The 18303-nt window shown below is 41.1% G+C and overlaps 1 protein-coding gene across 1 annotated transcript in view; it reads left to right on the top strand.

Annotated features, from left to right (window-relative positions):
• UNC5D (unc-5 netrin receptor D) overlaps positions 1–18303 on the top strand; it is a 657451-nt gene that overhangs the window by 593446 nt on the left and 45702 nt on the right. Inside the window, exon 10 of the mRNA XM_087969985.1 lies at positions 1831–1915. Coding sequence (XP_087826111.1) covers positions 1831–1915 — 85 coding nt within the window. The remainder of the gene's footprint in view (positions 1–1830; positions 1916–18303) is intronic.

The raw sequence follows: 18303 nt of genomic DNA, 5'->3' as shown, positions 1-18303 counted from the left end.
AAGTACATAGCCAAAAAGGCATTAAGAGTTGCTAATCCTACGTAGCTTTTTCTCTGGTAATATTGCAGTACTAACTAGAGCATACAAAACATTTGCTAGTCGAATACAGCTCATCAGTCTGGAACCCACATTATGTATCTGATATTAATACAATTGAGAAAGTCCAGAAATATTTCACAAGAAGAGTCTTCACTCCTCTACTCGTTGCAGAATACCTTATGCCACCAGACTTGACATTCTAGACCTAGACAACCTAGAACTACACCGCCTTCAGTCCAATCTAAGTATAGTACATAAAATTATATATTGCAATGTCCTACCTGTCAATGAATACTTCAACCATAGCAATACAAGAGCACACAATAAATACAAACTCAAGGTAAACCACACCCAACTTGATTGCAGGAAATACGACTTCAGCAACAGAGTGGTCAATTTCTGGAATACTCTACCTAACTCTGTGGTTTCTTCCCCAAACCCTAAAATGTTAACTTTAGACTGTCTACTATTGACCTCACCCCTTTCCTAAGAGGACTGTAGGGGGTGTGCATAAGCACACCAATGTGCCTACTGTCCCTGTCCTATTTTTTGTTTTCTTTTTTTTGTTTTATTTTTCTTATATGTATCCATTTCATGTATTCATAACTATGTTTATACTCATACCTGTTATCTTATAATCGCTTGACTAAATAAATAAATAAATAAATAAATAAATAAATAAATAAATAAATAAATGAATGAATGAATGAATGAATGAATGAATGAATGTAAGGATCTGATCTTCAGAGTGATAATTATACAGCAACTGTTTCTCCTGTTGGAGGAACCAATATACAGGTGAAAGCATTTTCCTGTTTTTATGTTTGTCATTCAGTTTAATGGGAGATAAATTTCTTTAGAAATTCTTCCAAAGTATAAGAGAATTGTAGATAAATTATCGTAACACTCACTTATTTAAATCCTAGGCAGCCAAAGGCATGTATGAATGTCCTGTCTTTCACTGTACAACTCTCTCTAGGTAGTCTGTAATTTTCTTAGCATCCTAACTTCAATTAAATCCAAAGGGAAGGCACTACAAGGGAATTTCTCCAAGAGCTATTTCAGTTAGATTCTGTCAGCACTAAGGGGAAATCCTGCCCTTGAGAGATTGTTGAAGAATTTCAAATAAATCATTCACCCAATTTGAGAACTGGGCAGAGAATTTTGAAAGGCTGTTTATGCTTAAGGTAAAACAGTGCATGAACAGAAGGCCACAGCAGGTCCACCTGAACAACCTCTGGTTAGAATCTAACTTCATCATTCCATATTATTTAATATCTAATTTTAGGTATATTTTCAGAGGAGAAATTCATCCAAAATCAGCAGGATAAGGATTTTGCATCAAAACCCATGATAAATGTGAGCTTCCCAGATACTTTGAACAATTATTTTTATCCCATACTTGCACAATTTAACACTGAAAACATTTTTTCTGTTTGCCATATTAATATAAGTATTACTGTGGTAGGATATTAAAAAGCAATCTATACTGTTTTCAAGTACTTCATGCAAACAAAACATACTTTTACCTGAAACTATGAAAAAAGATTGCTCTGAGAAAAAGAAAAGGAAAGGAAAAAAGATTGTTCTGTGAATATTCCAGTATAATAAATGCTTATCAATTGAAATATGATGTTTGTTGTACTATTGAGATGACGACAACAATGATTTATTTACTACAAAGCTGCAATAAAAGTAATGTGCTCTTTTTCTTTGTTGCAATTTCAGTTCACTGTAATTCTAACAAGCACTTGGAGTGTTTCCAAATAATTTTTGTCCTTGCTATTCCAGGAGTTAGCCTACTAATTCCCCATGGGGCTATCCCTGAAGAAGCATCTTGGGAAATCTACCTTGCAATCAACCATAATGACTCCAGGTAAGGCAGAAATAAATTCTGATGCATATATTATCTATTTAATAGCAAAGCAAAGCAAAGCAAAGCAAAGCAAAGCAAAGCAAAGCAAAGCAAAGCAAAGCAAAGCAAAGCAAAGCAATAGTACTTAGACTTATATACTGCTTCACAGTGCTTTACAGACCTCTCTAAGTGGTTTATTGCCCCCAACAATCTGGGTCCTCATTTTACTGACCTTGGAAGGATGGAAGGCTGAGTCAACCCTGAACTGGTGAAACTTGAACTGCCAAACTGCTGGCAGTCGGCAGTTAGCAGAAGTAGCCTGCAGTGCTGCATTCTAACCATTGTGCCACCATGGCTATTTATTGATTTTTATAGTTATTGATTTTCTCGTTACTCTGTATTACATCACTGTTCTGCAAGTTCTAATGTTCTACTATTGTTCTTTTAGGGGGATGGATGGTGATTTCCATTACTTTATGTCAATTTTTACATAATAGAAAATTGGTGTATAAAGATGATTATTCTTATTCCTTTTCCTAGATAATTTTACAGGTGTTAGTAACAGCTAAATGGTATTGTAAACCAATTGTGGAAGACATAGTTAAGCAAGGCAAAGTTCACATTCCAACTAGGTAAAATTTGACAGGCAAAATGTAGGTCTTTTAGATAATATCTTGGCTAATTCCATGTCATTACAGGAAATGAGTCCTGCCGGAATTAAGAATGGGAAGATAAACAGCAAATGCAAGACATTAAAGTATTCCTTTCCTTTTTAAACTAAACATGTTTTTCTCATTTCTAACTGTGTGTGCATTTAAGGACAGATATTGTTTTAAATCTAGCTGAAATTCAGTTTTCTCCTGGTGGTCTGAAAAGTGAAATAGAATTGAAGAATTCTATTTCTAGAATTGGAGAATGACATATTTTGGGGAAATCTGAGATACTTTGAGGATTTATTTATTTCGCAAATGAAGGCAAATATATTTGTCCCAGGTAATAATTTGAGATAAAATTTGGGTCGGTCACCATGACCAACCCAAATTCAATCTCACATTTATTTATTTAGTAGATGGAATATCATATATGGACTTGATACTTTCCTTTGCAAGTTGGACCCGTAATACTTGCTGATATCATCACTCCATCTTGTTTTCTCTTGGTCTCTTTTGTGTATACTTTTTATCAAGTGGAATTCATTCTATGACTGTCTTAGTCCACCTGCTTGATATGTGACCAGCCCATTTCCATTTCAATTTTTTCCTCTTTAGATAGCATCATATATTTTTGTTCATTCTCTAATTCCTGTGAAGATCTTTCTATCTTGTCTTGTGATGCCAAGCATGTATCTTTCCATGGCTCTTTGCACCACTCGTAGCTTTTGTATTGTGTTTGAATGTGTGTGTATACATATGTACATATACATACATACATACACATACAATATACATATACATACATTTCACCTAGGTTAAAAACACAGTAAGAAATGAATTTTAAAAAGATCTAAATTCAGATATCATCATGTAGGTTAGCTAACCATTGAAGTACAGCATTGTTTACATGAAAAAAATCAAACAGTGGACCAGTATATGTTTTTAGCTTATAGCCAGTCAAGATGTGATCTACAGTTTAACATGGGACCCCACAGTCACACTGAGGGGAGGATGCTATATCCCATTTATACAATGAATCCTGGCAGATGCCACATGAGGTGCAAATCCTATTCAAGGTTTTTCATTGCTGATAGCTCAAAACCTAGCATTTTTTGTGTAGTGTCATTTATATATCTACCTGTGTCTGGAAGTTCAAATACCCCATTTGGTTTTCCATTGGGAATGTATGTTAAAAGTTGTTAAGTAGATGTTGTGCAAGTCCCAGTGAGATCTTCCTAGATTTGAGCCTTCCAACTGATACATTTGCAAGGTTGGTGTTTACTGGTAGGAGTGAGTAGTCCATAATTTTTTGGTATTCTTTCACTAGTGTATCTTATATTCGTAAATCCGATGGTGTTATATGGCTCAGTATAGTAGTTTGGGATGGTATTAATGCATCAATTTAGCTTCTTCATAGTATCATTGAGTCTTTGGGGAAATCTGAATTAACAATTTTCTCCCCAGATCTTTTGTTTTGTAAAACATTAATCCATTAAATGCAGGGGTGGGATTCAAAACTTTTAACAACCGATTCTGTTGGCGTGGCTTAGGTGGTGGGAGTGGCTTGGTGGTCATGTGACTAGGTGGACATGGCTTGGTGGTCATGTTATTGGCTGGGTGTGGCCAACTCAATATCACTCACATCAAGGCACACATCTTCTTGCCTGGTCTCTCATGACTGTGGGGAAGCTGCAACAGTCGTAAGTGTGAAAAATGGTCATGACACTTTTTTCAGTGCCATTGTAACTTTGAATGGTCACTCCACACAAGCAAAGTACCAGCAAAGGAGGGAAAAATAACTCCAGAGAAGTTCCTGAGACAGGAAGTCTAGTCCTACCAAGAATGTAATAAGGGTTAACGGAGAGGCAGTTTCTGTAAGCAACACCAGAATGTTTCCTTCCTGCCTTCCTTATAGGATTAGGCCAGTAATTTCTTCTAACAACTGGTTCTCTGAACTGCTTAGAATGTTAACAACTGGTTCTAGCGAATAGGTGAGAACCTGTAGAATCCCACCCCTGATTAAATGTATTGTCCTAAGTTTGAGATTTATTTTATTATTATTTGTTAAATTTGAGATGGATAGGCCTGTTAGTGCCAAAACAGAATCTGTTTTCATTGTTTCAACTTTTTTTATTTTTTTTTTTGTTTTGTTTGTTAAAATAAGAGACACCAGTTTAAAATGTAATACAAATTCATCTATATTATTACAAAACCCTAATTAGCAATTGTTTCAAGCATTGGTCCATCTTTCCTTGACCCTGTTTAGCTCTGTATGGTTTCCCCTCCCTATTAGGTGCCTTCTGGAGTGTGTGTCTGTGTGTTTATTCTTGAGTTCCTCTTATGTTTTAAACCCTGCAGATTCACCACTTGTTAGTACTGTCAAAAAGTGTTGGTTGTTTTTCACCACTGCTGCCTGGCTATTGTTGCAAATGCTCTTGTTTATTGTGAGAATTGGATTTATTATGCCCATTCCCTTCACCACCCTTGTTGACTTGATTCGGTGGAAGATCCCCAAGAAACATTTCTATGCTGCAATTAAATAAGCACCATCAAAGTGATCTTCCATCAGCTCTGTACTCTGGTTATACAGAGCATAATGCACCAGGATTAATTGACCCAGGGTTTTTTGTTCCATCTCTTCTTTGATTGGAAGAAGTGGCGGTCAGTGGGAGAAACCAATCTGAGATCTCAAAAGCATCATATGAAACTCATCTTCTGGACAATGAAATATTGTGCTGTCCTTCTGGTTCCCAGCAGAGCTTCATAATGTAGGTCGACTTCAAGGGATCAGAAGTGCTTACAGAGAGTATGAAAAAGGCACACACTTCTAAAAATGTACTGCATGTTTTTTCTAGTGTATCTCCTATTTCTGCATTTGTTGCCGAGATTTATATATCTCTGTCTTGATGGAGGGAAACAGTGGAGAAAGACTTGCATATAATAGATCCTTAGAACAGATATGTCAGGTAACTAACCAACTTGCTTAAATTGTTTGTGGAGGAGAGAAAGAAGATGGAGAATTTTGATGCCTGGAAATTTCTGTTCCAAAGTTAATCTGAAGTCCTTTAGGTTCCTGTCTTACTACAACACATTAACCCCCACAGTGTCACCAACAAGACCCCAGCCAAACTTTTAATGGGGCGGAAGCTTCGCTCCCACCTCGACCGACTACACCCATCTTACTCGCCAGAGAAACCCTGTGGATGCAGCGGAACGTATCGCCAATTCAAGGTAGGCAACTTGGTCTACGCAAAAAACCTTTCCGGTGAACCGCTGTGGGTCCCAGCCACCGTAGTCTACCTTACTGGCCCTAGATCTTACTGCCTTAAGATGACAGACGGCAAGATATGGAAACGCCACATAGACCAACTCCGATCTCGTTTACAATCAAATATCAGTGACCCCCCCGGACTTCCAAACTCAGGGGGGAGGGAATACCGAAGGGGACGAAGACCGCATAGACGACGACATAATCGGGGACAGACGGCCACTAAACCGAGTGCTTGCGCCACCTGAAGAAGGTCCGGGATCGGGGGCATCCTCCCCGCAGAGGAACACCATAGCGGAAACATGCTCGCCTGATCCAGGAATAGACTTAAGGGACTCTGATAGTGTCGCGGAATCAACCCCGGACGAAGACGAGCCTTGCGTTCCACCGGCACCGAACTTTAAACAAAAACCAGTGGAACAGCGAAAATCGAATAGACAGGTAAAACAACCTGCATACCTGCGTGATTATGTCACCACGGCCGTCAAATGAAACCCAGGGGGGAGGGGTGTTGTGAACGAAAGAAATGTAATTAATAAAGATTCATTTGCCTAGCAGGATCGTAATCCTGCACGTCCTATTGGCCTATATAATGGCAAGTTGTGATTGGTCCATTCCGAGCAATCTGACTGGCTGTTGGCGGGCCGCGCTGAGATTCAAACGCTATAACACTATCCATTGGTTATCCGAATAGCAGCTTACTCTATAAAAGAGTGACTGCTAGCCGGGGTTTTTTGTCTCTGTTATGCTTGTGAATAAAGAGCTGAAGTTCACGGTTTACAGTCTGGTCTCCGTTCATTAAACCCATGCCTCAAACTTAACAGTTCCCTCTTCAGGGGTGGGATTTTACCGGTTCTGTCCAGTTCTATAGAACCCCTTGTTAACTTTCTAAAAAGTTTGGAGAAGCAATCTCCTTTTGTTTTTTTCCATCCTTATTACATTCTTGCTGGTACGCCTAGACTTCCTGTCTCCAAAGCTTCTGAGTCTTGGCTTTCTTAAAGGGGAAGGGTTGTTTTAAGATTTTTACACTGCTGTTGGGAGGAAATACCTCTCTGGACAATCAGCACTTTGAAGATATAATTAAATAATGAAGCAAAGTTTTGGTGACAGGGAACCAAGATGAGTGACATTCAGCAAGGCTTCTTGGCTAGCTAGAAAGATTGACATTTAAACGTGAGTTTACATACCCTTTCTGAGTTTTGATCTAAAACTGGCTTTTGGTGAATGTTAATTCTGTGCTTGGTGATGTTTAATCCAGTGTTTATTGATGGGATAAGTTTCCCTATTCAGCTTCAACAAGCAACAGCTACTGTTGTGATTTAATTATTTGTATTGTGTTTGAATTTTTTGCTGCCTCATGGTTTCTTTTTCTATCTGGGGATGGGGACTTCCTTCACTGCTTCAGTACTATCCTTTTGGGGTATATACAGTATATAGTATTGTATATACAGTACTCCAAGTATTCTTTTTGGGGCATACTTCCAAGAGGCCGGATGCAAGCTTCGCACTGATTTTTTTCCTGCCTTTCTGGGGGGCATGTGATCTTTCCTTAAATCTGGATGATTTCTTTAGGATATCTTGTGAGGTGAGTGAGACCAGCTGGTATCTTTAACTGGTGCAAATGGATCTAAGGATTGTTTTTCCTGGGTGTGCTTTTTCTGGAGAGCTTAAATGACCTCTCTGCAAAAGGGTTTCACTTTATGAGCAAGAGGTGGCTGCTTGATAGTTATCACTGCATTTTAACTATTTTCATTCCTCAAGGTGCTCTGGCACCCCTGTCTGATTTGTAACTCTGTCTTGCAGGTATTTTTAATCTAATGATTGGTATTTAGGGCAGCGTTTTGCAAGCAAAGAAACTTTTTGTATTTTTTACAGGTAATCCTTGACTTACAACAGTTCATTTAGTGACCATTCAAAGTTACAATGGCACTGAAAAAAGTGACTTATGACCATTTTCACACTTATGACCGTTGCAGCATCCCCACTGTCATGAGAGGCCAGGCGAGGAGAAACGCCCCTTGACATAAGTGATGTCAAGTTGGCCATGACCACCCAGTCACATGGCCACCAAGCCACACCCACCAACTAAGCCACGCCCACAGAACCAGTTGTTAAAAAAATTGAATCCCACCCCTGTCTCTCTTCCCTTTGATAGCTTAGTTCCCTTGCGAGACCTTGTATACTATATGTCCAGAGATGGTATTCAGCAGGTTTTGACCAGTTCTGGAGAACCAGTAGCAGAAATTTTGAGTAGTTCAGAGAACCGGCAAATACTGCCTCTGACTGGCCCCGCCCCCATCTATTCTCTGCCTCCCGAGTCCCAGTCTTCTTTTGTTGCCCTGCACAGGAGAATGGAGCTGGAAACCAGGTTAGTGGGATGGGGAGGGAATGGGATTTTGCAGTAACCTTCCCCCAGGAGTGGGGAGGGAATGGGATTTTACAGTATCCTTCCTCTGCCATGCCCACCAAGCCATGCCCACAGAACCAGTAGTAAAAAAAAATTGAATCCCACCACTGTATATGTTCATCTGTTCACAGTGCTTTTTGATAATGGTTAGTGAAAAATTAAATATAAGAAGGAACAGAAAGAATGGAACAATATATTAAAAAGAAAAATGTTCAAGTTTGAACCCAGATGTTTTATTGCAAAGTCATGGTAGAAATGCATTAAAATAGGTTAATTACACAAATCTATCCCTGCTGTTTTACTTCTGTAGGCTAAAAATGGGGAGTAATAAGCTAGACCAAATGAACTTAGGAAGTTTTGTTTGCTGAAATGCTAGGGGGAAAATTATCAAATTAAAGCAAACTTTAATTAAAATGCACATTTTTCCCCTTTCAAAATGTTGAGTGGGCTGTAAGTATATTCCAACTTTTTTATAGGAAACAAAGCTCTCTCTGTGTGTGTGTGGGGGGGGTTGTTTGTTTCTTTGTTTGTGCCTTGTTTTGAGAAAAGTAGCCATTGTTTTTCCCCAAGGTTCATTTTCGTTTATCCCAGAAATTACCTATGGGATAATTTCTGTCTTCTGGGGGGGAAATATTTGTCATAGCAATGAAGAGATATTTCTAGGGAAAATGTGTTTAGGGATCTAGCATGCAAGAATACAAATGAATGTAATGTAAAATAGAAGGACATCCAATTCAGAAAACATATGATACTATATTGACCATTCATTCATTCATTCGTTCATTCAGTGTATGGCACATCATACATGGAGCAGCAATACATATTACCATTTCATCTAGAGAAATAAAACATAAAATATAAAAGTTAAAAAGACCTGTGTTCGAATACCAATGTCTAGGCCATCTAATCATTGAAGTGCAGCAGTATTGACCACTAGTGGCAGTGCTTATGTGTATATTTGTCATATGTATATATTTGTCATTATTGTATATTTGTCATAGCAATGAAGAGATAAACAATGGTGCATGTTTGCTAAGAATCTAAATAACATGAAACTTGATTTAATGAGAAGCGAAAGCTGGAGCACCTGATTATGCATTGTACAGTTCTTTCATGGATTATAACTGCACTTTAAGAGTATTGTTTCTTGTCTTATTAATTCTTCTGGAAGAAAGAGCAAGTCCCATTAAAATGATTTGTTGTAAATATCCATTATCAACTAAAGATATCAAAACTACATTGTTCTCTTGCAAAAAAACAAACATTTTGAACAATGAACAAGAAGAAAATGCAAAAATGCTTTGTGAGTGATTTAAGTCTTCACTGGTTATTGCTTACTTCAGTGGATTGCCAAGATCTTTTCTTGGACTGAGAACTAAATTGTAAAAACTACACTGTCTACACTGGACTAGGCATCATGCTTAATTATTTTTTAGTGATTCCAACAATTTTTGACATGGATTTGATTTATTTTGATATGTTTGTGGCAACTCTTAGTCACTATTGAAAACTTAAACAGGATTGAAATGTTTAGTACTAGTTTGTCTGTTATAAGGCCTCTAGCTTGAGAGAAGGTAATGGCAAATCTATTCCATTTTGTTGCCATTAAAACACAACAGATCAGTCCAAAAAGTCATCTATGGAGATTCTCAATCATTCAGATCATGGTTATCCCAAAGGTGCTTTTCAAAGGACAACTGGACTTTCTTGGTTTTTCCTTGAAGATTTTTTGCTACTCATCATTCTCATATTGAAGAAGCTTCTTGGACGAGAAATGAAATGTTTTCAAGGGAAAAACCAAGAAAGTCCAAGTGGCTTTTGAAATACACCTTTGGGGGGTGGGGCACAAAGTTACTAAGAATTGAGCTTGACCTGAAGGAAACTTACCTTCTTTTTTTAGTTGTGTTTTGTTAAACTCCTGCATAATTAGAAGCACCTTTTAAATGAAAAATGGATATATTTCTTCAGATAGTATTTAAAACTAATGGAATAGAATAGTATTAATGGTGAGGATTATTTAATTTGTAGTATTCATCTCCTTTCCCTTTTTTGAAAATTGTTAATGATCTGGTCTCCCAGGCATTGGCTAGGATAGTGTTTAACACCTTGGGTTTGGAGTTCTATCTTTCAATCAGCCATATTCTTTTTCTTTAATATATGCTGTTTTATGTTAAATTTCTTTTACATTTCCATAAATTTTAAGCCACCCAGTGTTGCTATAGATTCAGAAGTAGCCTCAAAATTGAATGTACATATGTATGTATATATGTACAGATGTATGTATGCATACTCTGAAAACTATTATACATTAGTCTACCCTTTCTATGTAGTATAAAGTAGAATTTTTGATGGAAGATGCTAAATTAATGGGGAGCTTATTAAGAGCCATGATGGCACAGTGGTTAGTATTGCAGGCTAATTCTGCCAACTTCTAGCAGTTTGATTCTCACTAGCTCTCACTGAGGTTGGTAAAACAAAGCCCCAGTTTGTTGGGGGGAATATCCTGACTCTGTAAACCACTTAGAGAGGGCTATAAAGCACTATGAAGTGGTATATAAACCTAAGTGCTATTCCTGTTATAATAGGAAATGATCTAGAGAAGGATAATTCTGCATATTTTCCTCTAAACAAAACAAATTTATGGCAGTTTCATGATTTGCTGCATTGTAGGATTTGCCTTTACTTGCTTCCTGGGGCTGAAAAAGAATGACTGGCCCAACTGGTTTTCATGCCTAAGGCAGGACTAGAACTCAGAGTCTTTTGTTTTTTTTTAGCCTAGTGCCTTTGTTGTGAATGAATAAAAGTAACTAAGCCTAAATGCAAAGTAGGTTTTGGAAGCCTGCAGACTTGATTGGTCCTTAAACAACGAACAAGGATTGGTCCATAACAAGCCCCTGATTGGCCAAATTTAGGACACTTCTTATTGGTTATTAGTTGAACTTGATGCACTTATTATTGGTTAATAGGGTAGCAGCCAACCCTATAAAAGGGTTACTGCTGCCCATAGCCTTGCTCTGTTCTGTACTATTTACTGTTATTAAAGAGTTGAAGTCACTGGTCAGATGTATGGTCTCCATTATTTCCAAAATGTAACACTGGCGACGAGGATGGGATGCGGAGACCGAAGAACTGACTGATCTACAGAGCAACCAACAGAGCACGTGGTCGAACACGCACTATCAACGGCAACATGACCAGCGGTGCCGTACCACCCGCTCCATTCGACCCAGAAACCGAAGACTGGGAGTCGTACATGGATAGGTTCCAGATGTTTCTGGAGACCAACAATTTGAAAGACGCAACAACCAGCAAAAAAAGAGCTATATTTCTAACCCACTGCGGGCCTACCGTGTTTAAAATGGCAAAATCACTTGCCAAGCCAGCCGAAGTAAAAGCGATGGACTGGGACGTCCTCGAGCCTTTGCTACGGGCCCACTACGCGCCCACCGTGCCAACCTTAGTCAGAAGACACGAATATTACCAGAGGGACCAGCAGAAAGGCGAAAGCCTTGCCAACTACATCGCAGACCTCCGCAACCTTGGAGGCCTCTGCGGATTCTCTGATTTAGAAGAAGCCCTCCGAGACCGCCTGGTTCTGGGCCTAGAAGACGGCACGATCCAGAGCAAAATCATGGCTAAGGGGGACATCAGCCTCACCGATGCCCTTAAAGAAGCCACTGCAGCGGAGGCGACCAAAAAGTCGGCAGCCCAATCGCGCCGCACCAGCGCACCGCTACGTCAACTCGCCAAAGATGCCTCGCCTCGCTCAGAGAGACACCTGGTATCGACTCACCATGAAGACCTAGAATCCCCATCAGAAAGCGATGAGGAAGAGGTCAACCGACTCCGAACGGAACGAGACCAGTTCTCACAACCCTCATCTCGACCTTGTGCAGGATGTGGGGCGAATCACCCACGATCCAGCTGCAAATTCCTCGACGCACTCTGCCGCGTTTGCGGAAAAGAGGTCACATCGCAAAGGTTTGCAGAAGCAAACAAAACTCCAACTCCAAACCCCGACAGGCCGAATGCCAGTCTTCAGAATTCTTCGGCACACCCCGAAACAAACTGAATCACCAATGGGGAAGCCACTCCTACAGAAACAAACCGTCCACCACTTCCACCAGGCGGGAAGAAACCAGGTGGGAAGAGACCCACCAGACAATTACCATAGGCCACGCTACATCCCTTGATGCCGGGAAAATCAGAGTGAAGGTCGCTATCGAAAACAAACCTTGTGTAATGGAGGTGGACTCAGGATCATCCCTCTCGATGGTGTCCTGGAAGACGCTTCAACAGCTCATCCCGACGATTCGCCATCAAGACCTAAACCCTCAAAGGGTTATACTCAAAGATTACCAGGGTAACCGAATTCCCGTCGTCGGGTCCCGCCGATTCCAGGTCTCTTTCAAGGACCGCACCGTTGCACTGCCACTGACTGTCGTGGACCGTGACCGGCCTAGTCTTTTAGGCCTTCAATGGTTCAGACCGCTTGGAATCACTGTAGCCGGAGTCCACCGTGCTGAGAGCAACGATTGGGAGGAAGCCCTCGTGCAAGAATTCCAAGACGTTTTCGTGAACGGACTAGGCAAGTACAAGGGGACCCCGATCTCATTTAACTTGAACCCTGAGGTAGTACCCATCCGCCTTAAGCCGCGTCGGGTGCCGTTCGCCTGAAACCTAAAATTGATGAACAACTCGATAAGCTAATAGAACAGGGCGTGCTGGAACCCACCGACCACGCCCGGTGGGAAACCCCAATAGTGACGCCTATCAAGCCTGATGGGTCACTGAGAATTTGCGGAGACTACCGGGCCACCTAAACCACGCACTTCAGCAAAGTGCGTATCCAGTGCTGGTAGTGCAACACCTGCTCCATTCCCTGGGCGGCGGGAAAGTTTTCGCTAAATTAGACCTAGCGCAGGCGTATCAACAATTGCCTGTAGATCCGGCCACCGCGGAGCGCAAACTATCGTCACGCATAGGGGCATTTAAATGCAACCGGCTCCAGTTCGGGGTGAGCGTCGCCCAGGAATTTTTCAGAGCTTAATGGAAAGGCTGTTACAAGGAATAAGAGGGGTCGTACCGTATTTCGACGATGTACTCATCGCCGCCTAACAGAGACATTCTAGAAAAATGACTCCGGGTGGTTTTACAAAGGTTCCAAAACGCAGGCCTCAAAGTTAAAAAAATAAATGCCAGTTATGTACCGAAAGGGTGGAGTTTTTGGGATACCTCCTGGACAGTCAAGGAATCCATCCTACTGAGGACAAATTAAAGGCAATTAAGAAGGCCCCCACTCCAAGGAACAAGGCAGATCTACAGGCGTTCCTTGGACTTATCAATTTTTATAATGTTTTTTTACCCAATAAAGCAACGGTAGCTGAACCATTACATAGACTCTTAGACAAAAAAGCAACGTGGGTTTGGGGACAACGTGAACAATACGCTTTCCAACCAGTAAAGAAATTGCTAACTTCTGATTCTGTACTTATGCAGTACAACGAGACTCTGCCGTTAACTATTACTTGTGACGCCTCACCTTTTGGGGTTGGAGCAATCCTGGCCCACGTATTACCGAACGGAGCAGAAGCTCCCGTCGCGTTTTTTCACGAACTTTAGCTAAGGCTGAAAGAAATTATAGTCAGCTGGATAAAGAAGCTTTAGCTATTGTGGCTGCAGTTAAAAGATTTCATGAATATGTGTATGGGCGTGCGTTTACAATAATTACTGATCATAAACCACTACTGGGGATTATTGCGGGTAATAAACCAACCCCGTATATATTGTCCCCAGAATGACCCGCTGGTCTGAATTCTTGGCGGCGCATACAACTACACCTTGCAACACCGCCGGGAAATCAATTCTCCATGCTGATGCATTGAGCAGAACACCGCTTCCAGAATCGGTTGAAGATCCAGCTCCAACCATCACAACCTTGCAAATTGAGACTCTACACGCGCCGCCATTGACGGCGAGAGACATTGCCCTCGAGACAAAATGAGATCCGGTCCTGCAACACATCCTACGCTGGGTTGAGCGTGGTTGGCCAACAGAACAACTGTCACCTGAATGGGCACCTTTTAAAGCCCGCCAAACCGAACTGTTTTCTCAAAAGGGCTGCATCTTGTGGGGCGATAGAGTCGTAATCCCGGGCAAACTGCAACGAACTGTTTTAGCGGTATTGCACGACGGACATCCGGGCATCGTGCGGATGAAAGCACTCGCACGGAGCTACGCCTGGTGGCCGGGAATCGATAAAAGAATCGAGGCCTGGGTCGCTACTTGTCAACGTTGCCAAGACGTCAGCAACGCCCCACCTAAAGCAAGCCCAACCGAATGGGAAACTCCGAGGGGACCATGGTCCCGTATTCATATTGACTTTGCGGGCCTACAAAAGGGCACACTTTCCTTATTACAGTCGACGCCTATTCAAATTGGCTCGAGATCCATCAAATGAACACAACTACAATGGACTCAGTTATCAACAAATTAAACAGGTTATTTGCCACACATGGTTTTCCGGACGTTCTCGTCTCGGATAACAGCCCACAGTTCACAGCATTACCATTTGAACAATATCTTGCTGACCGGGGCATCCGCCATGCGCTAACCTCGCCCGCGCACCCTGCGGTGAACGGACGTGCAGAGCGCATAGTACAGTTTGTAAAAAAGACCCTCCACAAAATGGAATTCAGAAACATCGATGAGAAAATCAATCGAATTTTATTGTTGCAGCACATCACGCCCCACAGCGTTACCAACAAAATGCCCGCCGAACTTCTTATGGGGCGGAAACTACGATTGCACCTCAACCGGCTCCACCCCGCATACGCACCCGAAAAGCCTTTCGGCTCCAGCAGCAAATGCCGGAAATTTAAGGTAGGCGATTTAATCTTTGCCAAAAACTTCTCCGGCGACCCTTTATGGATACCCGCAACCGTTACCCACCTCACAGGGCCTAAATCTTATCGCCTGCTAACAGACGATGGGAGGGTGTGGAAACGCCACATAGACCAACTCCGTTCGAGATTACCACCCAGCGCCCATGGCTCCCCGGGTTCACCAACTGAGGGGGGAGGAAATATCGAGGAAATTGACTTCGATATGACGGATAGCAGGCCAACGGAAACCCTACGGCCCAGCGAAGTACCGGGAATTGAAGCGGGGAGGGAGTTGACTTTTCCATGGGACTTGAACACGGAGGAAACCGAACTGCGAAACCCCGAAGAAACACTGATTGACGGAGACAACCACAACGAAAGCAGCACGGAATCACCGTGCAGCGAAACGGAACTTAATAGAGATCATCCAAACGCTCCACCGGAACCGGACTTTAGGACAAACCCGGTGGAGCCACGGAAATCATCCAGACAGACCAAACGGCCTGTCTATCTTGAAGATTTTGTTACAGCTCCGCTCAAACGGAACCCAAGGGGGAGGGGTGTTGTGAATGAATAAAAGTAACTAAGCCTAAATGCAAAGCAGGTTTTGGAAGCCTGCACATTTGATTGGTCCTTAAACAACGAACAAGGATTGGTCCATAACAAGCCCCTGATTGGCCAAATTTAGGACACTTCTTATTGGTTATTAGTTGAACTTGATGCACTTATTATTGGTTAATAGGGTAGCAGCCAACCCTATAAAAGGGTTACTGCTGCCCATAGCCTTGCTCTGTTCTGTACTATTTACTGTTATTAAAGAGTTGAAGTCACTGGTCAGATGTATGGTCTCCATTATTTCCAAAATGTAACAGCCTTAATCACTATAACAAACTGACTGATTTTTGTGTATCAGTTTGCCTACCTTCTGTTGCAGACTGTTATGTTTTGTTTGGGGAAATCTGAACTTTGTAATTTGGGTCTATTGTTGTTTATGTTTCTGTAGAAGATGGTTCAACATCATTAATTTTTTTTCTCTCTCTCACCCAGGACAGATAAATACATTTATGTATTTGTGTTATTCTTCATCATGGAAAAATATTCTCTAATACCTAATACAGTGGTCCTAAGTGTTAAAAAAAATTAAACTTCACAGTTTGATGATTTCATTTCAGTTAAATAATTGAAGCATAGCCAATTCTACTCTCCTTCACTTTGAAAAAGAATTGCTCCCCTTCACAGTCACTAACCCATGGAATTAAATTTGGCCAGGAAAGAATGGAAAGAATGCTGCTTTATTTTCTCTTAAGGTTTCTTCCATTCTTCAGAAAACAAAACAAGCTTCTGATTTTGATGGAGGCCAAAGGATTAGTTCTGCTTTGCCATTTGTTTGCTCTGCACTCAGGGAAATGTTAAATATTTGAAATTGTACAATGCTCTCTGCCTGGGATGGGATTCAAATAATTTAACAACCGGTTCTCTGCCCTAATGACCAGCTGAGTAGGTGTGGCTGGGTGGTCATGTGACTGGGTGGCCAACTCAACGTCGCTCACATCAAGGAGCGCTTCTCTTCACCTGGCCTCTTGTGATCATGGGGATGCTGCAATGGTCGTAAGTGTGAAAAATGGTCATAAGTCACTTTTTCAGTGCCATTGTAACTTTGAATGGTCACTAAATGAACTGTTGTAAGTCAAGAATTACCTGTATAAAAATACAAAAAGCTGCTTTGCTTGCAAAAAGCTGCCCTAAATACAATCATTAGAGTAAAAAGACCTGCAAGCTGGAGTTACAAATCAGGCAGGGTGCAGTGATAGTTAAAATGCAATGATAACTATCAGCAGCCAACTCTTGCTCATAAAGTAAAACCATTTAGCAGAGCGGTCATTTAAGCTCTCCAGAAAGAGCACACCCAGGAGAAGCAATCCTTAGATCCATTTGCACCACTTAAAGATACCAGCTGGTCTGACTCACCTCACCAGATATCCTAAGAAAATCATCCAGATTTAAGGAAAGATCACATGCCCCCCAGAAAGGCAGAAAAAAAATCAGTGCCAAGCTTGCATCCTGCCTCTTGGAAGTACACACCAAAAGGATAGTACCAGGAACCACTAAAGCAGTGAAGGAAGACCCCATCCCCAGATAGAAAAAGAAACCATGAGGCAGCAAAAAATTCAAACACAATACAAATAATTAAATCACAACAGCAGCTATTGCTTGTTAAACCAATTATCTGAACAAATAGACATAGGAACTAGCCAGATTTCTCAGCCCAGTTTCTTTTCAAGAACAGAGATTAACCTTTTTCCTTCCAAACAAAGCTGAATAGGAAAAATTATCCCATCAATAAACACAGGATTTAACGTCACCAAACACAGAATTACACTTCACCAAAAACCAGTTTTAGATCAAAACTCAGAAAGAGTATGTAAACTCAAGTTTGAATGTCAATTTTTCTAGCTAGTCAAGAAGCCTTGCTGAATGTCACTCATCTTGGTTCCTTGTCATTAAAAGCTTCTTTCTGGCAGCTCTGCTTCATTATTCGATTATTTCTTCACAGTGCTGATCATTGCATCCCAACTGGAAGAACTCCAACAGGGGAGTATTTCCTCCCAGAAGCAGTGTAAAAATCTTAAAACAACCCTTCCCCTTTAAGAAAGTCAAGCTCCAGCAAAGAAAAAAAAATGCAGCTCAGACAACAGGAAGTCTAGGCATTCTGCAAGAATGTAATAAGAGTTAATGGAGAAACAGAGAGTCAGTTTCTGTAAGCAGGGCAATAAATATTAGGCTAGAAATAGCACCAGAATGTTTCCTGCCTTCCTTACAGGATTAGCCTTGTACAGTGGAAAAAAACAAAAGGAGATTTCTTCCAACAACCAATTTTCTGAACTGCTTAGAAAGTTAACAACAGATTCTAGTGAATAGGTGAGAACTGGTAGAATCCCACCCCTGCTGTCTGCCTTCCATAAACAGCAAATGAACTCTGCATTCAAAGTCCTTGTGCCAGACTGGCTGCTACAGAGAAGATTCTTGCTGTTTTCTGGTGTGAGGGAGTCCTTCTAATTAGCCGATTTTAGTTCATTTGGTATTAAATAATTCCCAGAATTCCAGTGTGGCTGTGTATTAGATTCACTAAAGGAGAGATACTTCTCCAAAAGCAATTGAAGAGCTCCCTTCAGGAGATTATGTTATTGGACCAAATC

Source organism: Notechis scutatus, chromosome 7, assembly GCF_049901735.1.
Source record: "Notechis scutatus isolate UNSWTSFEM ecotype Mainland chromosome 7, rNotScu1.2, whole genome shotgun sequence".
NCBI classification, from domain to species: domain Eukaryota; kingdom Metazoa; phylum Chordata; class Lepidosauria; order Squamata; family Elapidae; genus Notechis; species Notechis scutatus.
The sequence above is the reverse complement of the archived record's forward strand: the minus strand, read 5'-3'. Positions and strand labels throughout refer to the sequence as shown.